Consider the following 25983-nt stretch of genomic DNA (forward strand, 5'->3'; position numbering starts at 1 on the left):
GCCGAGTCTGTCTCGTTCTAAGTTCCCCATCACTCTAAAGCGATAATTCTGAAGATCGGGCGGAACGGTCTGTAAGCATGGTCACTGATAAAGGTGTTCAATTCGTGATGAAATTGTCAGACATTCGTGTTGATGTGACTGGAAGAAAAGGACCCCAGGCCCAAAACGTCTTTGCCCAGTCGACTTCCTCTGTGATAACCCCAACGGACGAAGTACGGCCTCGAAACACTCACATAGCCCACCCTCGAAGGCCCCGAGATGCGCGGGTCGAGAACACAGCAGTGAGCCCTCTTTACGAGCCCTGCTAAACGGCCGAGCGACTTTCCCGATATGCAACCAGCGGGCCCTACCCCAGATCTGTTCAGCGGCATCTTGCTTGACCCGAATGTCGGTAGTCAAATGTCGCTGATAAACCTCGATGAGACAGACTATAACTTGGCCAGTGCGCTTACAGAATGGGGAGATAATATGGCCTTGCCAGACCTCTATCCGCCCCAATCGACCCCCATTTCATATCAGGAGATCTCGTACTCGCCGTCCGTTGTTCCGAACTCCATTCAATCGACAGGCCAGTCTGCCATTTCGACAGACGACGAAGAGACCATATGCTACGGAATGGTGAGTGACCGCCACTTCACTTTAGCCGTGCTCTCCGACCTCTCTAACTTGGGATGCGATTCACCCGCGCTAGCTGCACGACGTCGATGTTAAGCTAGTAGGCGAGATGCGAACCACGGATGCCAATCTCGGCGAAAGCGAGGCCGGCTACAGGCGCTTCGAGCTCTGCGAGCAGCAAGACCACATCATCCTGTGCTTCCACAATGACGGCAAGGAATTTGGTTACCTGCGCTCCGGTGTAGGTAAGACACTGGCACCGCTGCTGGCCAAGCCATATGTCGAGTTCGAGCCTATCACGCTCACATCTAACTTGAAGCTGGCTAAGCCCGCTGAGGCCATAGTGAAGGTTGACATCAACGTGTACGGGCCGCGGCGGGCCGCGGATGAGGTGGGTAACGCGCTTTCACGCGGCAAGCTGTGGCTACAAAAGTCGGGCCATGCCAGGCGTGAAGTTGCATACGATAACCCACACTTTCTGCCTCTCAAGGTCCATGGCATTCAAATGCAGGCAGTTCAGCCTGTGAGTCAAATTGTCAAGGATGGGCTCGTTAAAAAGAAGCACCGGGAGGAGCGGATGCGAAAGATGGTCGAGGAGGTGTACAAGTCTCTGGACAACACTCGGCATCTCGACGTGGTGGAGGGTGGAAATAGGATCACCCGGAAGCTACTCAAGTAGGCCCTTCTTTGTTGTAATTGAAGTCTGTTGATTGCTGATCTGCCGCCGCTAGACACCAACAAGAAGCGCTAGGCTTCATGCTGGAGAGAGAATCCGGCCATATCAATGACGGGTACAGGCTTTGGGAGGAGGTCATTTTGGAAGATGGGACGAAAGAGTGCGCCGCTCGTGAATCCAATCCAATGCTCATAGCTAACGTGACGACATCAGGTACCGCCACAGAATCACAAAGGCTAGGGCTAAGCAAGACACTCAGCCAGACGAGAGAGGCGGTGGCATTCTGGCTGATGAGATGGGCATGGGGAAGTCGCTGTCTATCCTTGCCCTAATCGCGAACACCCTTGACGACGGTAAAAACGAGTGGGCTCAGCAGCAGACAGACGGTGCCGAAGGCAAGGAGGCGCTTAGACACTCGCGCTCTACGCTTGTGGTCGTCCCTTCTGCCCAGCGCTGCTCTCAGATCAGTCAGATCAGACAGACCCTCCTGATCTGATCGGATTGATTCCCTCGACCCTTGGACTGGACTGGACTGGATTGAACTGGACTGAACTGACATACAAATGCAGCTATTCGTAACCCTGCTGCCCCTTAATCGATCCCCAATCCGGCCTGCTGCCCTTCATGACTCCTCCGATGACGATATCGCCGTTCCTAAGCCAGTTCTTCAGCATCTGAAGCATCTCGATAGTCTCCCACTTCATTGCATGCCTCTGGGAGCTCAGAGTAAGCCTAGCAATGCTGAAGGACCTCTCGCAGTCAGCTGCCATGGCTGGAATAGCGAGAATGTCAAGGGCCATCTGAGACAGCTTTGGGAACTGAGCCTTATTACTGATTATCAGCATTTGAAACGGAGCTACATCTGCATCCGACCTTCATGTTGTAGTACCGGTCGATCTCGTAATCGACTGGATCTGCATCGGAACTGACTCGATCTGATCTACAAAGGGATCTTTGAGCAGCGTCCTCCCGGCCTAAATCTCGACAGACAGATCGACCCTGAGGCTGGGGGATCATCAGAGCTGCAATACCAGCGGTCAAAGTATTCCTTGAGACCATCTTTCGCAGCAACGAGCCACTCATGTTGTTCGGGATCCCTCCACCGACGCCGCAGCCACCGAAGGCCGAGATTTGGATTCAGAATGATAGCTGCAGTGAACAAAGGGGAATCCGCAAGCTTCGTGTAGTACTCGTCAAGTTTCTTCCAGGCATTGTTGATACTGGCCCGAATGCTGGCCCGCTCTCTAGCTTGGAGTCTAAGCAGACCGTCGCTGTCGGGCATCGTGACGTACTCGTCGCGGGCATGAGAAGGCAGGGCCCCTTCGTTGAAGCGCAGCCGCCGCGTCGATCGAAGCTGCGATAGACTGGTTGGTTGATTACGCGCTAGATCCGCCGAAGCTTCAGCTGCTCGAGCAGCTTCAAGACCGGAATCCTTGTCGTATAGAGTCTTGTAACCTTCAAGATGTCCCAATACATATTCATCCCCCATTAGAACATCTGAAAGTCGACCACTTGTTCCCAGACTGCCCCCATCCCTGGGTCTTTATCGTCAGTTTGTAGAGTGGTTCTAAGATCGTCTTGATCTCGATCAGGGCCTTCCAGTCGTCGGTGGTTAGTTTGTCAGCATCAGGGATCCGCTTGTCACCATCAGATTCAAGATCAAGCTCCAAGATAAAGCTGTTGATATCATCCCTCTTCCTGACAGCCCTCTCGATCATCAGGTAAGTTGAGTTCCAGCGCGTGCTGTTGTCCTGCTTGAGGCCAAGGTCCCAGGTCGGCTCCTCTGACAACAGATAGTCGTCAGAGGTCTGGGCTTCCTTAGCATGCTGTCGGAATGCCTCGGATCGTTGCGGCGACGCCCTGATGAACTTGACGATATTGTGAAGCTTTCCAACAGGTCCCTTTGCTCTCCAATGTGCTAGTTCAGCCTCGTCGTCACTCCAAAGGGAAAGGGTATAAGCATCCCTCTCGAAGCAGGTAGCATCCTGGCCAAAAAGGAAAGCCTGAACAACAAGATTGAGGACATGACCGAAGCATCGCATTCGACGCGCCTTGATATCTCGGTCGGTTATGGTGGGATCGAGGGATCGATATAGGGCCTTGAGGCATGTGTCGTTGTTCCCTGCATTGTCGGCGACGCAGACACCCACCTGCTTCCCAATTCCCCAAGCCTTGAGAATATCCTGGATCGTGAGCGCGATGTAATTCCCAGAATGCTTCCCTAGCTGCCGACGGAAGGCTAGCAACCTGCTCTGGGGCATTTTCTTCTGATTGATGAAGTGCCCAAAGACTGAAATCATGGCTAGGGTTGTTTGGAGAGGTCCAAAGGTCGAAGCTAATATGAATCTGACTGAGGGCTTTCGTCAGGTCAGCCTTGACCGCCATCATCTTCGACTCAAAAACCTCCTTGATATCCCTTCCAATTGTCGATCTACTGTGGAGGGAGCTCTTGGGCGAATCCAGGGTCTAGCTGCTTTAAGAGCTCCTTGATGTAGACGCTCTCAAGAGCAGTAAAGGGCAAGTCGCCGTCGACAATATAGCCTACTAGAAGCTCCCGGGCCCGACTGATCTTCGCTTGTGGAATGCTGGAAGGGGTCGATCGGTTGCTAGCCTCTCGCTGGATGTCAAGGACGGTCATCTCGTTGTCTGGCCGGCTGGGGCTGTCCTCGGCGATGTTGTGGGACCTGTAACCGTTAGCAACGTGATTAGAACAACGGCAAGGGCTATGCTAGCCTTAGAAGGTGTCCCTGCGAGGCCGAGGTTGATTGAGCGCTGAAAAACTGGGGCTTGCCGTAGGCATCGCAGCGTCGACAGCACCAGACATCCTGCTTGACCTTTCCTGTTGTCGTCAGCTCCGTTAGGAACCAACCCTCACGAGTAATCCAGGAACGACGGCCACGGCTCTTCTTCTTGTTTAGAACACCGCTAATGACGAAAGTTCGGCTCCCCCAAACGATCTTGTATGGCTCGTCGGTATGTGTGACGGTTTGCTGCGCAGCTTCGTCGTACTGCTTCGCGATGGTGCGCAGTCGAGATCGAGGGCGGGGGAGGAAGACTGCTGCAACGTTGTTGGCATTGTCTGCAGTAGAGGCTGCGTAGCTGCTCTGTGCAGCAGTCGACATTGCGAGGTTGGGTTAACTTTAACTGGCGAATCGGATCAGCCTCAGTGGTCGTCACACACACGCGCGCGCGTACAAACAGTGGACAGAGCGACGCGCGGAATCCGCAATTTAGCGCTAGACAGGGCTTGTTCTGGCCCGGAAAAAGTAATACCCGACACATTCATCCACCTCTCTATAATTAACACTCAAAATGAAGGGATTCGGTGCCTTGACCAAGGGCCAAAAGTATGGTATAGATAACAATCAGATTATCAGATTTTGTAAGGTGCTCATCTGATCCGACTGATCTGAAGAAATGGCCGATCTGAATCGACTGGACTGCTCTGGATTGATAGATCTGATCTACAATCTGATCTTTGAGCAGCGCTGGCCTAAATCTCGACAGACAGATCGACCCTGAGGCTGGGGATCATCAGAGCTGCAATACCAGCGGTCAAAGTATTCCTTGAGACCATCTTTCGCAGCAACGAGCCACTCATGTTGTTCGGGATCCCTCCACCGACGCCGCAGCCACCGAAGGCCGAGATTTGGATTCAGAATGATAGCTGCAGTGAACAAAGGGGAATCCGCAAGCTTCGTGTAGTACTCGTCAAGTTTCTTCCAGGCATTGTTGATACTGGCCCGAATGCTGGCCCGCTCTCTAGCTTGGAGTCTAAGCAGACCGTCGCTGTCGGGCATCGTGACGTACTCGTCGCGGGCATGAGAAGGCAGGGCCCCTTCGTTGAAGCGCAGCCGCCGCGTCGATCGAAGCTGCGATAGACTGGTTGGTTGATTACGCGCTAGATCCGCCGAAGCTTCAGCTGCTCGAGCAGCTTCAAGACCGGAATCCTTGTCGTATAGAGTCTTGTAACCTTCAAGATGTCCCAATACATATTCCATCCCCATTAGAACATCTGAAAGTCGACCACTTGTTCCAGACTGCCCCCATCCCTGGGTCTTTATCGTCAGTTTGTAGAGTGGTTCTAAGATCGTCTTGATCTCGATCAGGGCCTTCCAGTCGTCGGTGGTTAGTTTGTCAGCATCAGGGATCCGCTTGTCACCATCAGATTCAAGATCAAGCTCCAAGATAAAGCTGTTGATATCATTCCTCTTCCTGACAGCCCTCTCGATCATCAGGTAAGTTGAGTTCCAGCGCGTGCTGTTGTCCTGCTTGAGGCCAAGGTCCCAGGTCGGCTCCTCTGACAACAGATAGTCGTCAGAGGTCTGGGCTTCCTTAGCATGCTGTCGGAATGCCTCGGATCGTTGCGGCGACGCCCTGATGAACTTGACGATATTGTGAAGCTTTCCAACAGGTCCCTTTGCTCTCCAATGTGCTAGTTCAGCCTCGTCGTCACTCCAAAGGGAAAGGGTATAAGCATCCCTCTCGAAGCAGGTAGCATCCTGGCCAAAAAGGAAAGCCTGAACAACAAGATTGAGGACATGACCGAAGCATCGCATTCGACGCGCCTTGATATCTCGGTCGGTTATGGTGGGATCGAGGGATCGATATGAGGGCCTTGAGGCATGTGTCGTTGTTCCCTGCATTGTCGGCGACGCAGACACCCACCTGCTTCCCAATTCCCCAAGCCTTGAGAATATCCTGGATCGTGAGCGCGATGTAATTCCCAGAATGCTTCCCTAGCTGCCGACGGAAGGCTAGCAACCTGCTCTGGGGCATTTTCTTCTGATTGATGAAGTGCCCAAAGACTGAAATCATGGCTAGGTTGTTTGGAGAGGTCCAAAGGTCGAAGCTAATATGAATCTGACTGAGGGCTTTCGTCAGGTCAGCCTTGACCGCCATCTATCTTCAAACTCAAAAACCTCCTTGATATCCCTTCCAATTGTCGATCTACTGTGAGGGAGCTCTTGGGCGAATCCAGGGTCTAGCTGCTTTAAGAGCTCCTTGATGTAGACGCTCTCCAGAGCAGTAAAGGGCAAGTCGCCGTCGACAATATAGCCTACTAGAAGCTCCCGGGCCCGACTGATCTTCGCTTGTGGAATGCTGGAAGGGGTCGATCGGTTGCTAGCCTCTCGCTGGATGTCAAGGACGGTCATCTCGTTGTCTGGCCGGCTGGGGCTGTCCTCGGCGATGTTGTGGGACCTGTAACCGTTAGCAACGTGATTAGAACAACGGCAAGGGCTATGCTAGCCTTAGAAGGTGTCCCTGCGAGGCCGAGGTTGATTGAGCGCTGAAAAACTGGGGCTTGCCGTAGGCATCGCAGCGTCGACAGCACCAGACATCCTGCTTGACCTTTCCTGTTGTCGTCAGCTCCGTTAGGAACCAACCCTCACGAGTAATCCAGGAACGACGGCCACGGCTCTTCTTCTTGTTTAGAACACCGCTAATGACGAAAGTTCGGCTCCCCCAAACGATCTTGTATGGCTCGTCGGTATGTGTGACGGTTTGCTGCGCAGCTTCGTCGTACTGCTTCGCGATGGTGCGCAGTCGAGATCGAGGGCGGGGGAGGAAGACTGCTGCAACGTTGTTGGCATTGTCTGCAGTAGAGGCTGCGTAGCTGCTCTGTGCAGCAGTCGACATTGCGAGGTTGGGTTAACTTTAACTGGCGAATCGGATCAGCCTCAGTGGTCGTCACACACACGCGCGCGCGTACAAACAGTGGACAGAGCGACGCGCGGAATCCGCAATTTAGCGCTAGACAGGGCTTGTTCTGGCCCGGAAAAAGTAATACCCGACACATTCATCCACCTCTCTATAATTAACACTCAAAATGAAGGGATTCGGTGCCTTGACCAAGGGCCAAAAGTATGGTATAGATAACAATCAGATTATCAGATTTGTAAGGTGCTCATCTGATCCGACTGATCTGAAGAAATGGCCGATCTGAATCGACTGGACTGCTCTGGATTGATAGATCTGATCTACAATCTGATCTTTGAGCAGCGCTGCTTCTGCCCGTACGCGGCCCTCCTTTTTCTTCAGAAGGGAGACCTGGGACTGACTTGACTAGTTCTCATCGATAACTGGATGAACGAAATAAAAAAGTATCTGTGGTGGTTTTGGATTTTGCAGTAGTATCATCACTAACCAAATACATAGGCACTTGAAAGAAGGGCTTGAAGTAGTCAAATATCACGGCCCCGGCCGACCGAAGGATCTCGACACAATCTTAGACTCAGACATCGTTGTAACAACATACAACACACTCATTGCCGAGTTTCTAATCAAGTCAAAACCCTCCCTCCTCCACCGAATCGGCTGGTACCGAGTCGTCCTCGACGAAGGCAAGCCCCAACCGCCCTTCTCACTTCCCCAGAACACACCTGACAGCATGACCTTCAGCGCACATCATCCGCCGCTCCGCCACCGCCTTCTACCGCGCCTGCGACGACCTCCACGCCAACTCACGATGGTGCCTGACCGGCACGCCCATCCAAAACAAACTCGCCGACATCGGCGCGCTCTTCGCCTTCATCCGCGCCGAGCCCTTCACGCGAGCGTCCGTCTTCCGCAAGTGGATCGAGATCCCCTTCGAGCAGAGCCTCGAGAACTCGACCGCCGTCAAGAACCGCCTGGTGATGCTCCTCGAGGCGCTCTGCCTCCGCCGCACCAAGGACGCCGTCCAGCTGCCGGGGCTCCGCCAGCGCATGCGCACCCTCGAATTCTCCCCCGCCGAGCGCGAGCAGTACGAAAACACCAAAAAGACCCTCGCGCGTACCATCCGCCAGCGCGCGGGGGGAGCCGAGAAGAGCTCCAAGTTTGGGCTGTTCCAGGCGAACTTGCAGATGCGCCTGTTGTGCAACCACGGCACGTTCCAGAAGCCCTTCTCGTGGCACAGCCGCAGCCCGCTGGACGAACGCGAGGTGGTCGTCTCCGCGCTGGGCCAGACCGGCGAGATCACCTGCTCTGTCTGCCAGCTGCCCATGCCAATTCTGGGGTCCAGCTGGCTGGGCAACGGCTTTGGCGCGCAGTGCGCTCATGTTCTCTGCGCCGAGTGCATCGAGGAGTCGAGCGTGCCGGGCGCTGGGGGGCCGACGCAGCAGTGTCCGGTATGTGTGCGATGGCGTACACAGGCGCGGGCTGGGGGTGGTGGTGTCGCCACTGAGGACGTGGCCATGCCGGACTGGTCGGCCGGGGAGGCGGTTGAGGATAATGATGATGACCACTATTTTAGCGCCGGGGGCCACTCGACGAAAATGCTGGCGTTGGTCGAGGATGTTAAGAAAGACCTGATGACGACAAAGAGGTATCCCCCATACCCCCCCGTTTCCCACCGGAGAGCGCAACATGTGTGTCTAACGGGAATAGTATTATATTCTCCTGCTGGACTAGAACGTTGCACCTGCTTTCCAAGCACCTAGACCGAGCCAACATTCCTTACCTCCGCATCGACGGCGGGTGTCCCGTCCCGCAACGACAGGCCAAGCTCGACCAGTTTTCCGAAAGCGATGAGAAGCGAGTGCTGGTCATGACGACTGGAACGGGTGGATTCGGGTACGCTGGATGCCTTGGTAGTTCCCTAAAGACTCCAGCATACGTGATATTGACAAGCTCGCAGACTGAACCTGACCTGCGCTAACCGTGTCTTCATCATCGAGCTGCAGTGGAATCCTGGCGTAGAGAGCCAGGCCATTGCGCGCGCCGTCCGGTTGGGGCAGGAGAACGAGGTATACGTGACACGTTACGTGATCCGGGACACCGTGGAAGAGGTTTGTTCTCCCGTGACTCTTGCAAGCTCACGGTTCGTATTGACAGTATATAGGAAATGAGGTCCCAGCAGCGGTGGAAGATGCAGGTCGCGGCTTTAGGATTTGAAGAGGCGCCGGATGTGATTGATGATGAAGAGAGAGTGTCCTAGTAGGTAGGTAGGTACTTACATAGGTATTTGAACCTTCTTTAGTTCCCATCGTTAGTTTGAGGAAGAGATGTAGTTTTTATTTCCAAAACAGACCAACAAGCTCCCAGCTGTTTACATGTTGCAGCATGTCTCACACTCTGTCAAAATGTCAAATGGCTACCCAGGTAATTTCTGGCCCGTCCGGAAGTTGGTCTTCTCGCTGCCTCCAAGGAGCATAGCACCAACTCCCTGGGCGCTTCTAACTTCCTTGCCGTATTGGATACATGTAGGCAACGTCTGACACTGGCAGCACGTATCAATGCATACAATGACAAGGGCAGTCTTGCGGACTAATCACCTCTCGCCTTCCGCCCGTTGTCTACCTATCTCTGAGCTTCCCGTCCTTGCCGACCTGTCATTGGCATTGCAGACATGGAGACCGGTAGAGCTTAGAGACAGGGATAGCCTCGAGAGAGTTTGAAAATGCTGGGCATGAGCAAATTTGTTCACTTGTGGCTCAACTGCGCCTGTGGATGACTCCAATGTTGCCAGCACAGCATAAGGGACAGTATGGCCTCGAGGGAGTTTGAAAATGCTGTGCAAGCAACTGGATACTACGGCTGCCAGCAACACAGAAGGCCCCCGCGTGGGGCAGGATGGCCTCGAGAGAGTTTGAAAATGCTGTGCAAGCCACGGATGCGAGTGTTGCACAAAACGGGTGGCTGAAGATACGCTATTGCGGGTCAACGACAGGGGCTTATTGGGCCCACCAAACTGGGCCCAATGCAGCGTTTCTGAGGGCACAGAGGCTCTCCTTTTCTTCCAGTCACATCAATCAGACTGTCAGACAATTGCATAACGAATTGAAGCCTCGTATCAGTGACCTTGCTTGCACTACGTTGCGCGCCCTGTTCAGAAGTATTGCTACTCTGGCTGTTGGATTTCCAACAGCGAGCGCAAGACCCCATGTAAGCCCCCGCACTAGGGTGTGGGGACAGGACGGCCTCGGGGCTGTGTAAAAATGCTGTGAAAGTTGAGCCTCCGAACCACCGGGTAGAACTCAGGTGGCCTCCTACCACACCGGAATTAGTGGAACCACACAGGCGAATGGACCACTTGGCCCTTGGGTGCCGACTGCTGAGTGGATGCCACCAAGATATGGGAGGCATCCCATCGTCGCTGTTAAACCAATGAGACATGCTGTGTTATGCCGCTGTTGATTGCATGTAGGTACCGAGTTCACAATTCCCTACTCGCAGCCTTGGGAGTGACGATGCGGTCCCTTCTACCTTTCTAGGTAGATTCGACAATCCGAGGTCATGGACGAGAAAACTCCGATCCCCGGCAGACAGAAACGGCAGCGGCCTATGTCCCATGATGGGGACCGACCTGGCCTGTCGCAGCGCAAGAGGATTCAGGAGAGCACGCCTGGTCCCCTGCTGTGCACATCATGTACACTCATGTTCTCCCACCAGGGCTTGGAACATCTCAACTCACCGAGCGGCTTCCGCCACTGGACCCGCGCCGAGTGCACAGCTTCCGGAAATGAAGGCTGCGGATTGTGCAAGTTTATCTCGCTCATTGTCCACGAAGAACACGATAGGAGTTGGGGCGAGTGACGATCGCCTCATATTTCGGAATTTCCGAAGTACAAAGTCAACAAGCAACACTTCTAGCATTCAGCTGCCTGGCATCTATGCGCTCAAAGGCATCCTCGAATCTGATCCCGAGACATGCATCATCACCATCTATCCATTTGCCAAGAAAGGCAAGCATTTTCTTTAATTATCATCCATCGTACGAGGTGACGATAATAGCGCCTAACGAGACCCAAGTAGCCCTATTGGAGATATTGTCCGCCGAAGGCCTCTCCGCAGAGATGTGCGAAGTAGCAACGTGTTTGCGGCAGCACAATCCCTCATAAAAGAGTGTATGAGTCCCGAGAAGCCTCACAAACAATGCTGGTACTCGCGAGACACTGTGCTTCCGACTCGCGTTCTCGACGTCGGCAAGCCTGGGGACCCTCATCCAACAATTCAGCTCAAGGTTAACGACACGGAAACAAACGCACCATATCTCGCTCTGAGCTACTGCTGGGGGAAGCAACCCAAGCCCACGGCGCCAGTCCAGCCGCTTCTACTGCGGAGAGATAATCTTGAGGATTTTGTGAGTGAAATCAAGCTCGAGAGTCTCCAGCAGTCCATACAGGACGCTATCTTCGTCACTCGCAAGATCGGTTTTCGCTATCTTTGGGTTGATGCGCTGTGCATCATCCAAGATTGCAAGATCGACAAAGGCAGGGAAATTTCCCAGATGGCGTCCATTTACAAGAATGCTGCCATAACCATTGCGGCGTCTTGTTCTGAGAGCGCCATGGATGGGTTTCTTTCCAAGAGCATCAGACCTTACCGACCAAACTACGAGCTCCCCGTTCTTATGTCCAATGGGCAGAGAGATACTGTGTATCTTTCGGCGGAAGCATACGAGCCCGAGCACCCTCTAGACAAGAGAGGCTGGACGCTGCAGGAATTCATGCTGTCATCAAGAATGCTCATATTTTCCGACTACGAGCTTCTCTGGCAATGTAAAGAAGTGGATCTCCGGGGCGTTACCGGCACAGGACTCGAATATCTACAACCCTTGGAGGCTCTACCGTGGACGGTCTTTGACGATGACGCGGAGCCTGCGTTTGGGAATCTTGACTCGGACAAGCTCTACCTCTGGAAAACCATTGTCCAACAGTACACGGAACGCACACTGACAGTCCCAGACGATCGACTTCCGGCAATCCAAGGGATCACGAACGAGCTCGAGGTACTCTGGCGCGACACGAACGTCTACGGGCTCTGGAGGAAATGGTTCATACAACTCCTGACGTGGTACAAACCACAGGTTGACAGAGAGCGGAAGCGGTGCCTCGGGCGGGCGCCCAGCTGGTCATGGGCGTCTCTCGACGGCGTGATCCGCTACGAGGGGACCCTCTCGACTGAAGATGCCAAAGTCAAGTTGCTGACGGTATCAACTGCAGAGCTGGATTGCCGAATGCTGGAGGAGGACGAGGTAAATTATGAGAAGATTCATACCATCTTGGAGCGGCCAGACCTGGTGGATCCAAGTGCTGAACTCCAACAAAAGGGGTTTCAACAAAGAGCGGCGGAGTATCTGCTTTTAGGTACCGTTAACGAAGAAAATGGCGTCGAGAGAGGTATCGGTTTGCTTGTAGTGGATGTGGGTACAAGGGTTTACCGGAGAGTCGGGTTGGCCATCTTTATGGATATGACACTGTGGACTGATGCGAAGCGACGGGGTGTTACGTTGGAGCCAAAGCTCAGTGGATAGGGTAGATGTTGGCATACACGCTTTCCCATTGACAGCGATATGAGATCCATAGTACTCGCATATTCGAACCGTTCTTCTTGCACATCTTGTAGCCCCTTTTAGTTCCTTTTGTTCTTGCCTTGGTGATCGAGTCATGCAATCGAATTGTCCTTGATATAGCCAAAAATCAACAATAACCGGAATGTACTGAGCTCTCACGCAGGCTGGACAAATACAAATCGCATTACGCCCTTCTCCGCGAGTAAGTCTTCTCCCTTCTCCGCGAGTAGGTCTTCTCCCGCGAGTGAATCTTCTCATGCCTTTGACAGTCATTCAACCTCGTAAATGGCTTGTCGCAAATCGAGCACTTATACGGGCGCTCCCCAAAATGGCTCCTCTCGTGGCCCTTCAGAGTAATCTTCCGCGTGAACTTCTTGCCGCACATGTTGCAGGCGAACTGCGACGACCCAGTCTTGGGACGCAGAGCCTCGAAGACGGATGGGCCTTCACCCAGGTCGGGGTGATATGTCCGCACGTGCCTTTCCTTATCTTTGTTGGTGACGAAACCGATCGGAGCAAGGCTACAGTTCACCGGACACAGGAACGGCCTGGCGTGGCGGCTGTCGTGCGTCTTGCGATCTTTCAGCCTGTCGTAGCCTTGGTAGAAGAACTTACAGAGCACGAGCTTGCACTTGAAGAGATTGGGGCCGTAGTAGTCTTCGATGGTGTCCTCAAGCCAGGCTTGTGAGCTGGGTCTGAAGTGCTGTTCTAGCGTGGATCGGTTTTCAAAGAGGGCTTTGTCGAGCTGAGCGATGCCAACGGTGTTGCGGGCATCGTATGGGCCTTTTTGATGGCTATAGATATGGTTCCACAACAACAGGAGATTTCCGTGGAATGAGAGCTCCGAGAACCTGGCGAGTTCGGAAGATATCTGTTCAAAGTCGTCGTGGGGCTCTGTAGTGAGCTCTCCGCGATGCGTTGCGATGAAATCATGCAACGCAGAGCCCAGCATCTCCTCGTACTTCTGGCCATGATGCCCATCGGAAAAGAGCCCGTGACACGCCGTAATAACCGTGGCAACATGGCTATGCCATTGAGAACAAGCATAATCTTGGAAAGAGAACCAACCCAGCTTGGCCTTGCCTCGACGTTCGTCTTCGTCATAGCCGTTTGACGAGCTTAGAAGACACAGATATTTGAGACAAAGCACGGTGAGCTCACACTGAACTGCCTGCTCATTGATATGCTCGTTCTGGACGATATAGCTGGTGGTTATTAGCCTTTGGAACACAGACCTGGAGTTCAAGAACACCCATTGCTTACCGCCGTGCTGTGGAATGAATGATCCGGATATGACCGCCATCCAGGACGTGCACCAATGACCCGAGGTACTTCTTGGCATTTTGCCGAAGCATCTTGTTGTCGAAGTCCACCTTTTGTTGAGCCGGATCATAAGACAGGATAGACTGCATTTCGTACCATTTCAGGGGCCGCTTTGCGCAGACCAGCCAGCCCAGAAGGAGCTTAGCCATCTGCCAATGGGTCTCGCCATGTGCCAGTTGCAATAACTCAGTCTTGACTGCGCCGAGAAGCTTCTCATATCTGAGAGTAGTTGTTAGTATATTTCAGTCTCTTCATCATGGACAGCAACCAATGCTAGACATACATCTGTGCGAGTTTCTTGGGTAGCATTTCCTCTTTGATCTTCTCTAGAAGCATCTCTTTTGTTGGCTGCTGTAGAAGATACTCGATGGCCAGGTGGGCATAGAGAAACATGTCTGCAGTCCTCTCAGTCAGTCTCCGTCAATGATTGCAATTATTGTACTTGTGGCGACAGACCTTCGCTCCGACGGCAGATAATGCTCTCAATTTGCCCCTTGTCGCCGTCAGAAAGGTTAAACCCACTGCTTGTGGCGCGTTTCTCGGAGAAGTCTGGGATCCTCTTCTTTACATAAGCCCTGATGTCGTCTGCGTTGTCGGTCGACTTGAGCTCCACGTAGGCGATATCTTCCGGCATGGCTTTGTCCTCGGATAGCTCCGGTACCGGCTGGCTCATGAATAGAACCCTCAGACGGCCGTGTTTGATCTCGTTGTCGCACCTTGTAACCTGCCGCATGAAGAAGTTTGCAGTTTTGCGTATTTCTTCCAGCGTTTCGCACTCGTCAAGTCCATCGATAATGATGTACTGCCTGGAGTTGTACTCAAAGAAGGCCTCGATGAGTGTTTGAGCAATTTCGGGGCTTGCCAGGTTGGCGCTTCCGCTTGACGCAGCCTTTTCGGCGCAGAAGGGCAAGAGGTCTTCGTTGGCATCGACCATCTGATGGAGAATGCCCTTGAGTATATCAAGGTAGGTGCGATTTTCGAGATCTTCTTCCTGACAGTAGAAGTAGTACGTCTTGCTCTCGCGTGGGATCGCGTACTTCTTTCTTTCTGTGCACAGCTCGTTCAGCTCATCTATGAGGAGCGATGCTAACATGGTCTTGCCTGTACCCTTATTAGCTCGGCCATTTCCTTTGGGGCGGGGGGAGATCATTACCAAATCCCTTGCTACCGTGGAGCCAGAGCATCGACTCTGGCGGTTGGTCTTCCTTCATCCAGTCAGTGATCTCACCATACCTCCGGAAGAGCCAACGGCCAGTGTCGGGACATATTCTCGCATCCCGGAACTTCCTATGAAGCAATAGCGTGTTTCTGGAGGCCGAGATCCATGCCATGACGTTTCGTTTTTCTTCTTCTTTCCTTGCTTTCTCCTTTTCCTCAAATTCGTCTTGACTTCGGTTGATATCATTGCGATAGCGGTAGAATTCCATCTTGACATCATCCCAGTCTTGAGTCATGTTCAGTCCAGACTCCACGCGTACCAATCCGACAGGTTGGTCCAAGTTCGGTTGAGGGTCTTGGAGAGATAATCCATGCGTCTGGATGAAGCGCAAATGTCTTTCCAGTGAGGCTGCCAGGTGCTCGAACGTATGGTCCAATGCTTTCCAGGCGGGTTTGTACAGTTTCTGCCACACTAGAGAAGGGATTAGTGTTTTTCATTCCCGTTACTACTCTGGGCTTAATCTCACAGTTGGAGGGGAGGGAGAAGAGCTTGTAGGCCAGCCGATGGAACGTAAGAACATCGCGGTAAACGTACACCAGACATCCTTCGCTCTCTGGCAGTGCGGTAAAAAGCTGTAGATAGTCGTAAAGTGGCGGTATTTTATTTCCTAGCCGCTCGTAGACTTCGAGTACGCTGTCAAATGCTCTATCGTTGAGATTTGTGGTCTTCATTCAAACCCGTCAACAATGTTGGCCTTCAATGATAAGTGTGGTAGGGGGACCGCTGGGCAGGCTGGTACATACCTTGAGGATAAATCGGACCGGACCCCAAACATAGGCCATGACCTTTGAGGAATGCTCGAATCTGATGGCAACCAGGACCTTCTCGAGATGTGCCATGCCAGTCAGGAAGGAATGTATCCTCTTCATGTTCATCATGGTCCGGGTTGTCTGTCGTTGTAACTGTATGACGTTCAAATCCTGCTGCACAGCATCGTAACTGCTTGATTCGAAGAATTCCTTGTCCCGGAACTTTAAGCAGTCCCATGTCTCGAAGGTTTCTGCAAGACCAAGTAACTTGTCCACGTCCATTGTGGCGCCTGCTCAGTCTGGGTTGCTTGACGCACAAGTAATGTGCAGTAGCTAGGTATGTACATCTAGGCTAGGGAGCTAAATTGCTCAGCAATTTCTGTAACAACCGTGCCAGACTCTTGAAAACATTAAATATTGATATTGAAGATGGCAAGGCTCGGCAGAGGAGTAGTCTGCTGGTGCACCGTATTTACGGCAAAGAGGCAACCAACTGGAGATTAGGTACCTAGGTACATACCAAGGCACTCAGCCTGCAGGTAGGGAAATGCATTCATGCAGGTGCTTCAGGCTGTGCCCACTTGATTGGAGATTCACGAGCCAAGTCACCAGGCAATGGCGTGCACTGCCTCCAGTCATAACACTTTCAACCCGACGCCATCAGTCATCCATCAACGCGAGGCCAGTTTCACAGCATTTTTAAGCCCTCTCGAGGCCATCTCCCCACCTTAAGTCAGCCCACCACACCCACCATGACACATCACCACTTTTAGTCCCACCTCGGTACGTGCATACATGCACACACATGGCATGGAATATCAAATTCCTGCTCTTGCAATACCGGGTCATGGCCCCCGACCGTGGCTTATGTGTTTCCCTAAAACGCACGGTACCTCTCCCTCAATGGCGACCTGAGTCTGCTCAATCCGCACTAGCCTCCTTTTGATCCGGAGCAACCTTGACTTTCTACTTGGGCTTCAGTTCCTCAACGTGCTGTTGCGAGGCCCTTTTCCACAATTGGCCCGTACCATGAGTTGGTTAACTCAACATCTTTCTTGTGCGGAGCCTTTGTCTCTGAAGTAACCCACCTAGTTACCGACTGGAGATACGTAAGGTACCTACCTCTAGGTAAGGTAAATAGGTACCTTAGGTAGTAGCAGAGTCCAACCCCGAGGGAGAGGTACCTCCCCAGGTAAAAGGATCAAACCTAATGCCTTTAGTGATATGTAAAACTGTGAATGGTATCGAAGTATGAGCCCTTGCAGCCGCTCCCAAGGATGTCCTGGAAACTGCGTGACGAGGAGGGTTCTGTAAGATAGGTACCGAGCTCACATGATCTAAAACGGACGGAGCTTGAAGAAATTTGAGAATACCTTGATATGACTGATGACAGTATCTGAATCGGCGTAGTTTATGGGAGTCACTTGTCCTGTATCTCGCACATTCCATGTACATGTAGGTATTGGATTGGCTGTTCATACACTGTGCCCGTTACAAAACAACGGTCACCTTGCGGGTGATCGACTTAGGTCCCAGGCCAGCTCGACTACGGAAGTGATTTTGACGGATACAAGGGCCGGCACGGGTAGGTTTAAGGCCGGTCGGCAACGGTTTCAAGAGACCGAGGAACCCGCTAGCGAGGTTTCAAAATACCTATCTATTCAGAGGGGACCATAGTGATCCGCGAGAGTTTTAGCGGTTGGGCCTCCTCCTGAAGCGCTGCAAAGAGGTCGCCAGTCTCGCCAACGGTATGATGGTGTCAAATCCTTCTAACGTTCCCTGTAGTGCACCCGGATCATGTTCTCAATGTCGTTCATTTCGTACTGTAACGCCAAAATCGCTTAGTCAAAACGAATTTCACGCAACACCCGTTTCCGCCTGGCCCGTACCTCGCTCAGTTGGTCAGGAAGGAGGAGCAGCCAGTGCTTTTCTTGGATCTTCTCGCATAGGTTAGGTTATTCATTCTGAATCCTGATAGGTATGAAAACGGAAGGGAGCAAAAGTAGAAAAGAAAAAAGGGAGGGGGGGGGAGGAGTCAATACCCTAACTCTGTAATTGCCCATCCCGTACCTCGAATCCAAAATCTCCTTCAGCTTTCTCTGATGGCCATACTTCTGTCGAAGAATGTGTCTGTAAAAGCCTTGCGAGTCAGCCATGGTGGCGGACACTTGGGTGGTGAATTGAATAACTTGGTCACTTAGAGACCTGGCGTGAAGCCTGACATTGAAGTGTCACTGGACGGAAGAGATGCCCGACGGAAAAATAAGCCACCTTGCCAAGTTTTAGTATCACGTGGACATCCGATTTGGCTGCTTTCCCCCGTCTTCTGATTTGAATATGCTCTCTCGATTGGGTCCTATCATGTCTGGGTACCTACTACAAAAGAATATGCCGTGAGAAGACCTCTCTCAAGGCCCACCCAATGAACATTCGGACCTTTATGAGACTGATAGTGCGGAAGTTTTGTTGCAACCACTAGAGGCGCAGAGATTATCGGGAGAGACGGGGCAACCGAATCAATACTCGCTTCTGTGTTGCACTTTGTGTGTCCTGCTGGGTCTGCTCATGCCACGCCCGAGCTTGCAGGAGGGAACCTGACGGCCAATCAACAACTGAAACGTGATGAGGCGGTGTCCTGCACCCATATGCATTCGGCAGCCATCCCGCCACCACTTTGGGCAAGCCGTTGCCACCGCTAGGTTTTTCTTAGCGTGGCTGAGTGTCTAGCAGGATATGTAAATGGCTTTGCATCACACCCGGTCAAGCCGTTAAGTTCATCCTGAACACCATAATCGGCGGCACTTTTGAACCAGGACTTGCTTGGACAGATATCGGAGGAATGGAATGGACTGATCCTAACCCCGCGTTTACCGCGCATGATCTGTCAACATTTGATTATGATGCAGTACAAAGTACGGAAACTCTCGTGGAGTTTATGTGGAAAAGTGACGCCGACAAGGTCCTGAATCCGCCCAAACATTCCCGCCGGGCTCAAGTTAACCCCCTACCCTAGTATCCGGGACGAGAATTCCTGAGCGCCCCCGATGGTTACTGTTCAAGGCCCGGGTGTGATCTCAAAGAAAAAGCGGAAATGGAAGTGGATATGACCATGGCAGCAAGTCTTGGACCGGGAATGGTAATGGATGACCCAAGATCCTGTTTGATCCTTCCCTCTGCAATGTATCTGAGTGCCTAGTGGGACTCCAGCTAAGAAATTTATACTATAGGCTTCCCGGATGCTACAGATGCTGCATAAAAAGTTGGGGAAGGTCATCCCAGGTGTTTATCTGATGTATTTATCTCATCTTGCGTTGTACGTCACCGCCTGGTACTGACACTATTGTAGAGCCTGTGGCAGAGCCGCTAGAGTTTTCGACGAACAATCCTCTCGAGTTTCAGACTTGCCTTTCTCCAGAGACAATTGGCAAAGAATTGCTAAGCTCTTTCACATCCATCGAAATATTACCCGAACTATCCTGAGAGATGTAGCCCACTTCTCCTCGGTCCGCCACACCCCCGAGAACTCTCGAGCACTGGAGATATGTGAGTTGATGAAATACCTTTATACGAGTACGAGTAATCCTTATCATCAGCTCTTCTAACCACATCTTGCACACGCTTTAAAGGCTTCACCGCAAGAATGACTGCGGCGTTACCCAACGATCTCGCCTTGTCCACAACGTACATTCCATCGACCGGCGTCTCGTACTCGGTGGTGTACGGCTGCAACGACAGCCAGATGGCTGAAATTTGGCGGCGGGTGTGTTTGGCCGGGGATCACACAGACCATCCACTTCTGGTAGTAGGTATATTCATGGAGCTTGACCGCGAACGGCTCATCGGCAGGGCGGAAAGCTTGGCCGACAAGTTTACCCTCGGGTCCGACATACTCGAGAACAAATCCTGGGATTCCACCAACCCCAAGATGCAGGGTTACCTAGAAGTGTGTCTGCAAAGCCGCACTCTGATCGATTACATTCGGGCGGCCAAGCGGCAGCTAGCCAAAGTCTTGGTTGAGATCGATGGCTTAGAGAGGTTATGGCGCCAATCTAACTTGAAGCCTGCCGTGTCAAAGGCTAGGCTAAAAGCTGAGAAGGGAAAACGACAAAAAAAGATCTCAGGAATGCTACAAACGGGGGAAAAAATGAAGCAGAGAATCCGTGAGATGCTGGACGAGTATGACGACAAGGTGGACGAATGCAAGAAAATGGCGCAGAACTTGTCTCTTGCGATGCAATCTGTAAGAGCACCAAATTGCCCCTGCTAGCCTAAACGCTTTTGCTAACCAGAACTCATAAACCGCAGGGATGGAACCAAATTGCCCGGGAGGACTCCATCACCAACACACGTATCTCCAAAGCCAACACCATGATTGCGTTGGAAACCAAGAGAGAGAGCGCCCAGATGAGGTCCATTGCCCTCCTCACTATGATATACCTCCCCCTATCATGTGTGGCAGTACGTCCATCCCCGAGTTCCCCAACCTCAGATCATGCCCAAATCGTTAACGAAGTTGTCCACAGTCCGTCTTCTCTACCACGCTATTCAACTGGAACCCTAGCGATGGGGAGCCAATTGTTTCCAAATACATATGGGTTTTACTGACCCTCGCTCTGGTGTTAACATGCATCACCGTTCTGGCCTGGCATTTCACCACCAACCGTGAGAAGAAGCGCGAGAGAAAGAGGAGCGGAACTTTCGATACGGTTCTGTCGGATGCCGTATGAGTTTGGTGAATACAGCAGGTACCTGCTTGCACTGCAAAGACCTGCCGTATCCGGGGGCCGATGGTCGACGACGCGTTGTCAATGTACCACGACGGGGGTGTCCGAAATGATTTATCACACGATATCTGCCAGCAAGGCCATACGTGTGTGCACTGCCCGGGCTTAGTGTGAGGAACGGACATGGGCGTACCACTTGAATGGCGGTCGGCTCTGTACCCGAGAACGGGTTGGTCTTCATGTTTTCCTAACGTCAGGCGTGCGGAAGCGCCGGGAGCGTCAGCGACAAACACTGCCTGACGCTCGCCACGTTCTTTCTCGTCTGTCTGAGCTTAGCCCTTTGGGATAACGTGTCTGGTGATAGCACAAACGAGAAGGATTGGTAACCAACATGTGGGAAACCATGTAGTCCCAGATAAAAGTGGCATGTTGCTCAGTCCCGCCATATCTACGCGGACACGTCAGGTGAGTAAGGACCTAACCACCAGACTCGACACGCACCCAAGACACGCATTTGAGCTCCACTGGACTAGCACAGGATCGAATGGAAACGTGACACCTACCGCAGCCCAGCCATCTGTTTCCCTGAGCTCCAGGGCCTATTGTTAGCGACGGGTTTGGCATGGACGAAACAGCCCAATGCAGAGATGAGATGCAACAACACATGTGCTACCCGAGCTCCCGAAGTACTCACAAAAGTGCAATTACTGAAGCGCCCATCGGAAAGGGGGGCGGATGACGAACCAATCAACTGCCTTTATCCGTACTGATATCTTCATCTTGATGGTATACGATATTTTGTGTCACGCCGAGACTGGAATTTTGTTTGCGAACCAAGATGTTGAGTGGTAAATAAGGCGAACTAGCGGAGTTGAACGGGGGGAATAAGTGAGAATAAGAAGCCACGCCGTATGCACAACGCCCTTGAACATGGCACTCTTCCAGTCTCCCAATCCCATTCCGTGTCCAAATTGCTAGCCCCCGTCTTTGCGCCCGCACAACTGGTTTCGAACCCCCGCCGCCACCATGAGGGCCGAAACAAAGCGGCCAGTTGTTCTCAGTAAGGCCTGGGTCGTGGCCCATGGCCGGCCGAGTGGCGAGTCCCAAAACAAGGAAAAGCCCCCGCCATCTGGTTATTTCCATGTGGGTATTATTGCTTCTGCCGTGTCGCCTTCCTCGATTCGCTAATCACCCACGTGCCGGGGCGATGGTGATCTTGAAAAGATCTCTCCTTAACTGTAACGAAGGTCCCATGTTAGCTCCTGCGCGTACGGTGTTAGGGTGAGGTCATGGAGGCGTGCGGTGGATCTGGGAAAGAACATACTTGGACAACGTATCGGTCTGTGTAATTCACCTCCAGGTACTGCTTCAACGCGGCAGATGTTACCCTGCTTGCGGGGACTATGGCAGTGTCGTGGGTCACCCATTGGACCCCTGGAATAGGAGAAGGATAGGGGCTACCGAGGTAAGGTTCTGCTGTCGACGTTGCCGCTGTTGAGATTTTCATGGTGGCGGTCGGTTTTGTGTCAGACAGATGTAATGATGGGACTTGAACGGGCTGAGGATGGGAGAAAAGGAGAGGGTGGAGAGAAGCCCGGATTTGACCCCCCTACCTAGTTATACGAAGACTGGGAACGCCCCATCCCGCGCGTCCTTCGTGGCCCTCGCCCCCCTCCTCCCACTCCCCACCTGGCCCGAGGCTAAGAGACCCCGGCGGTACGGCTGTTGACCGCTTGTTGGACATTCGCCGAGTTGTGCAACGAACTGGATTGCATACCTCACTTTTCAAAACAGTTGAGTGGCCGTCAGTGGTGCTTGGCTGACTGCCGTTACTCGAAATGCCGACATTGGATAGGTAGTTACCTTGTCTGAGGCCCCCGAAGCGACCTGGTTTGTTCACCTCAAGTGCCCTTTCTGCGGTGGCGCGGCGTTGCTGTCCCGAGTGCCAACAGCTGGGGGCGTCTTGGAATTACGCCACCCACCCAGAACTGGGCCGCCTATTGCGACTCAAATCGCTCAGGTCACCTTAACACGACGCAGTAAAATGTATACTCTGTCGTTGCCCAGGTAATGCCTCGTGGGTTGACTGGAAGAGTCCCGGTCTGTTCTCAGCGCGCGATGAGTTTCGGTATTTTGTATTCGAATATTATTCGACCTAGCTAGAGCCTTGCACGAAGTGAGGGCCGAATGTGGCGGCTCTGGGGGTGCACCTGCAGAGCCTGCAGGAGGCGAAGCCGCGAACCACACGGCAGCTGACTGTGAATCCCGTACATCATTGGATTGCGCCACCACTTGAGTGAGGCCGACGGCAAGGCACGCAGTCGTGAAATCTTTCCATTGGCCACTGAAAGTCACACAAAGCGACGAGGTGGTGTAAGCGCCGCGAATCCCGCGATATATTAGTGCGAGGGCGCCATGCTGTGGGCATGTGGGATGACACGCATAACCCCCTGATGGGTGCAGCCCACAGGCGGGTATCGAAGCGGTGAGAATCTGTGGGTAGCGCTTTAAGGATAGGTACCTACCTGTAGTGTCGGTTGAGACCACCTTACCTGTATTATTACAGTCCAAGGTTCAGGTGTAATATCCTTAGGTACCTAGTTGTAACTTGTCAACATGTTATTATTACCTACATCGGCTACTCATAACCATCGACAGCAATACTTGATCACCGTCCAAAATCCCTAAGCTACGTTGGGTGGGTGACTTGCTGTTACGTACAGCCGCCCCTTTTAGGCTTCGGCTCAGAGGGCCGTTGCCCATCAGTACCTGCTTGCCTACCCACCTACCAAGTAACCTTCGGTAGGTTGTAGGTTAAGCAGGTATTCGTGCCTATCTGGGTATCGACTTAGGTCGAACTCCATGCCCATAATACTAAATCTGAAAAGCGAAGCTTGAAGGCTGAAAACGCCTGGTTTTGTAGGTACCGTCACCTTATCACAGTTCTTCGAGAAGTTGGAGGGGTGACATGCCAGGTTCAAGGCTGCCTGAACTATCTAATCCTTGCAGTTCTGCTCGACCGACATTCTGTTTTGGGATTCGGCGGCAAGTGAGGGGAAAGAGCTGAGACTCGCCGGCAGCGCCATTGGTTATCACCCCAAGCCATGCGTGACAAGCCTCTGCAAAACCCGCCGTAGGCTGGATAGGGCACAGGAACCAGAGTCTAAATGAAGTAAATGTAAATATCTCAAGGCGACAGCCAGCCTGATACCATGGGCAGCCCGGCCTCGCTTATCTAAAGCTGAAAGCATGCCGTTGCGTTTTATTTTATCAAGCAGCCCCCCTCCTTTTGACGCTCCTTTCCTCCATGATATGTCGTTTACTTGGTTTTCTACCTTGACCTTGAAATGTTCAAGGACGCTTCCCAGCTCCGCTGCCAGATTCGCCGAACATGGCCGAAACGATGGCTCTGGGCATACCAACACCAACACCGAGCCCCAATCAGCTACAGACCACAACACCGCTGGGGGTAAACGGCTTCGTGATCGATGATGCGAAACGGGTCGAAATCATTACGGATCGGGGCGAAGCAGCCCATCGCAGCCGCCCCGGGTACGCCCACCGGCAAGACATCAGGACTGACAAACTGGGGACAACAGACTCCATCAACATAACCAATCTCGCGGATCAGTTGTACGAAGACCGGGCTGTCTTCGGCCCCGGTCGCGAGATCTGGTTTATCCCTCGCGCATCCTTCGACGCGATTCTCACCCCTGAAGTGATCGTGCAAGTTGTCAACCAGCTGGCGTGTTATCAAAACATGAACCCCGATGAGCGAATCCAGGTGGCCAGCGATATTTACTACGGAAAGGATCCGAGCTCCGGAGTCCCTAGGCCGCCTTGCCGCAAGCTGTTGGCCACACTGATCGGTGCCCGGGCCGACGGAACAAGCCTTGAGACAGTCGAGGAAATCAAGACACATATGGACGAAGGAATGAATGACGACTGCCTCCCACTATTTTTCGACGGTGACAATCAGCTTAAATGTCGACTCCATGGTCAGAATCACCCCTTCATTAACCGCCCGAAACGTGGTAGAGGACAGTGGAAAGAGAGTTTCGTGCGCTGGTCCCGAGCCCTCACTGCGCCTTACGTCCTGTGGGACGAAGCCCCGGAGAGCCGGCACCGACATTACGTGATGCTCGACGGGGGGCCTCTTCCCATGGCACCGGTCTGGGAGGAGTCAGTACCACACGTACACCACGGCGGCTTCGGCGATGTCCTCAAGGTCAAAATACAAATTGGGGACCGGAACTTCCAAGGCCCTAGAGTGCGTTACCCGCCGAGGCAATGTTGTTTCCCTCAATGGCCAAGCTAATCGTATCCTTGTAGGGCGAAGACAGCTTCTTTGCGCTGAAGAAGCTGAAAGAAAACGGCGACGCCGCGCGGGTAGAGTTCGACCTCGAGGTGCGCTCCCTCATCTTTACCGAGAACCGGACCAACAACGTCCCCGGGCCGAACGATACAGAAACGAAGAAGCACGTCATCCAGCTTCTGGCCTCGTTTGAAGTCTACGACTCGAATTTGAAGCACCCCACATACTACCTCCTATTTCCCTGGGCCGACGGGAACCTGGAGGAGTTCTGGAGGCGGCATGATAAGAAATACTCCCCACGGGATCAGGGGCAAATTAGCTGGACGATTGATCAGTTCTACCATCTGGCCAAGGCCCTCCAGTGCCTCCACAACGACCGACAAGTCAACTTGTCCCAAAGGACCGATTCTAACCGGTATGGTCGGCACGGGGACATCAAGCCCGGCAACTTCCTCTTCTTCCGCGACAGCGATGGCGTCGGGGTCAATCTCGTGCTGGCCGACTTCGGCCTGGGCAGGCTTCACAGCAAGGCCAGCAAGTCCAAGCAGTCCCCCAACGTACCGAAGACGGCTACATACGCAGCCCCCGAGTATGACATAGACGGAGGTCGCCTCTCGCCGCGGTCCGACATCTTCAGCCTCGGCTGCGTGTTGTTGGAGCACATGGTGTGGTTTTTCCACGGCCACAGCGCCGTGGAAGCCTTCACCGACGAACGAATGGCCGTGGATCACTACGGCTTCGAGTCTGATACCTTCTGGAAAGCGTCGGACCCGGACGGAAAATCCGCAGAGATCAAGGACACGGTCAGCAAGCGGCTTGCGGCACTCAAGAAGCGCGACGACTGCGTGGAGGCTATTGGTGAAATACTGGAAGTGATCGAGAAGAAAATGCTCCAGGCTCGGCCGGCGGATAGATGCACCTCACTCAACCTTGTCCTGAACTGGACAAGATCCGACGCCACTGGGCGCGCCGAGACTCGGACTACGCCTCCCGGGCGTGGATAGAAGGTCCGGTCACCCCCCCTCACCCCACCCGCCACACCCCCTTACGGCCTGATCCCCACTTGGCATCAGATCATATCCGACTG

The 25983-nt window shown here is 53.0% G+C and overlaps 9 protein-coding genes across 9 annotated transcripts in view; 5 read left to right on the forward strand and 4 right to left on the reverse strand.

Moving 5' to 3' along the window:
- CHGG_04218 (uncharacterized protein) overlaps positions 1 to 1787 on the forward strand; it is a gene marked incomplete at both ends in the record, with an annotated part of 3952 nt that extends 2165 nt beyond the window's left edge. The window contains 4 exons of the mRNA XM_001223431.1: positions 55 to 71; positions 300 to 618; positions 692 to 1290; positions 1505 to 1787. Coding sequence (XP_001223432.1) covers positions 55 to 71; positions 300 to 618; positions 692 to 1290; positions 1505 to 1787 — 1218 coding nt within the window. The remainder of the gene's footprint in view (positions 1 to 54; positions 72 to 299; positions 619 to 691; positions 1291 to 1504) is intronic.
- A 982-nt stretch (positions 1788 to 2769) lies between these two features.
- CHGG_04219 (uncharacterized protein) lies at positions 2770 to 4413 on the reverse strand (the record flags this gene model as incomplete). Its single annotated transcript, XM_001223432.1, has 3 exons — positions 2770 to 3637; positions 3727 to 3975; positions 4073 to 4413. The coding sequence occupies 3 exons, from the start codon at positions 4411 to 4413 to the stop codon at positions 2770 to 2772; spliced, it is 1458 nt and encodes a 485-aa protein (XP_001223433.1).
- Positions 4414 to 4755: 342 nt separating this feature from the next.
- CHGG_04220 (uncharacterized protein) lies at positions 4756 to 6931 on the reverse strand (the record flags this gene model as incomplete). The annotated part of the gene is made up of 4 exons (XM_001223433.1): positions 4756 to 5811; positions 5960 to 6034; positions 6214 to 6493; positions 6591 to 6931. The coding sequence occupies 4 exons, from the start codon at positions 6929 to 6931 to the stop codon at positions 4756 to 4758; spliced, it is 1752 nt and encodes a 583-aa protein (XP_001223434.1).
- Positions 6932 to 7121: 190 nt separating this feature from the next.
- On the forward strand, positions 7122 to 9209 carry CHGG_04221 (uncharacterized protein; the record flags this gene model as incomplete). The annotated part of the gene is made up of 5 exons (XM_001223434.1): positions 7122 to 7161; positions 7694 to 8597; positions 8684 to 8845; positions 8910 to 9060; positions 9114 to 9209. The coding sequence occupies 5 exons, from the start codon at positions 7122 to 7124 to the stop codon at positions 9207 to 9209; spliced, it is 1353 nt and encodes a 450-aa protein (XP_001223435.1).
- Positions 9210 to 10507: 1298 nt separating this feature from the next.
- On the forward strand, positions 10508 to 12527 carry CHGG_04222 (uncharacterized protein; the record flags this gene model as incomplete). The annotated part of the gene is made up of 2 exons (XM_001223435.1): positions 10508 to 10749; positions 11027 to 12527. 2 exons carry the CDS (start codon positions 10508 to 10510, stop codon positions 12525 to 12527), a joined length of 1743 nt encoding a protein of 580 aa, XP_001223436.1.
- Positions 12528 to 12750: 223 nt separating this feature from the next.
- Positions 12751 to 16139, reverse strand: CHGG_04223 (uncharacterized protein; the record flags this gene model as incomplete). Its single annotated transcript, XM_001223436.1, has 7 exons — positions 12751 to 13684; positions 13830 to 14108; positions 14173 to 14284; positions 14346 to 14936; positions 15043 to 15519; positions 15575 to 15680; positions 15852 to 16139. 7 exons carry the CDS (start codon positions 16137 to 16139, stop codon positions 12751 to 12753), a joined length of 2787 nt encoding a protein of 928 aa, XP_001223437.1.
- A 3358-nt stretch (positions 16140 to 19497) lies between these two features.
- CHGG_04224 (uncharacterized protein) lies at positions 19498 to 20584 on the forward strand (the record flags this gene model as incomplete). Its single annotated transcript, XM_001223437.1, has 4 exons — positions 19498 to 19617; positions 19678 to 20097; positions 20163 to 20315; positions 20381 to 20584. 4 exons carry the CDS (start codon positions 19498 to 19500, stop codon positions 20582 to 20584), a joined length of 897 nt encoding a protein of 298 aa, XP_001223438.1.
- A 2013-nt stretch (positions 20585 to 22597) lies between these two features.
- Positions 22598 to 23451, reverse strand: CHGG_04225 (uncharacterized protein; the record flags this gene model as incomplete). Its single annotated transcript, XM_001223438.1, has 3 exons — positions 22598 to 22999; positions 23107 to 23133; positions 23371 to 23451. 3 exons carry the CDS (start codon positions 23449 to 23451, stop codon positions 22598 to 22600), a joined length of 510 nt encoding a protein of 169 aa, XP_001223439.1.
- A 521-nt stretch (positions 23452 to 23972) lies between these two features.
- The window catches only part of CHGG_04226 (uncharacterized protein), a gene marked incomplete at both ends in the record, with an annotated part of 3415 nt that continues 1404 nt past the window's right edge, over positions 23973 to 25983 (forward strand). Inside the window, 2 exons of the mRNA XM_001223439.1 lie at positions 23973 to 24851; positions 24914 to 25892. Of these exons, the coding sequence (XP_001223440.1) occupies positions 23973 to 24851; positions 24914 to 25892 (1858 nt within the window). The remainder of the gene's footprint in view (positions 24852 to 24913; positions 25893 to 25983) is intronic.

The sequence above is a fragment of the Chaetomium globosum genome, genomic scaffold (assembly GCF_000143365.1).
Source record: "Chaetomium globosum CBS 148.51 scaffold_4 genomic scaffold, whole genome shotgun sequence".
Lineage (NCBI taxonomy): Eukaryota > Fungi > Ascomycota > Sordariomycetes > Sordariales > Chaetomiaceae > Chaetomium > Chaetomium globosum.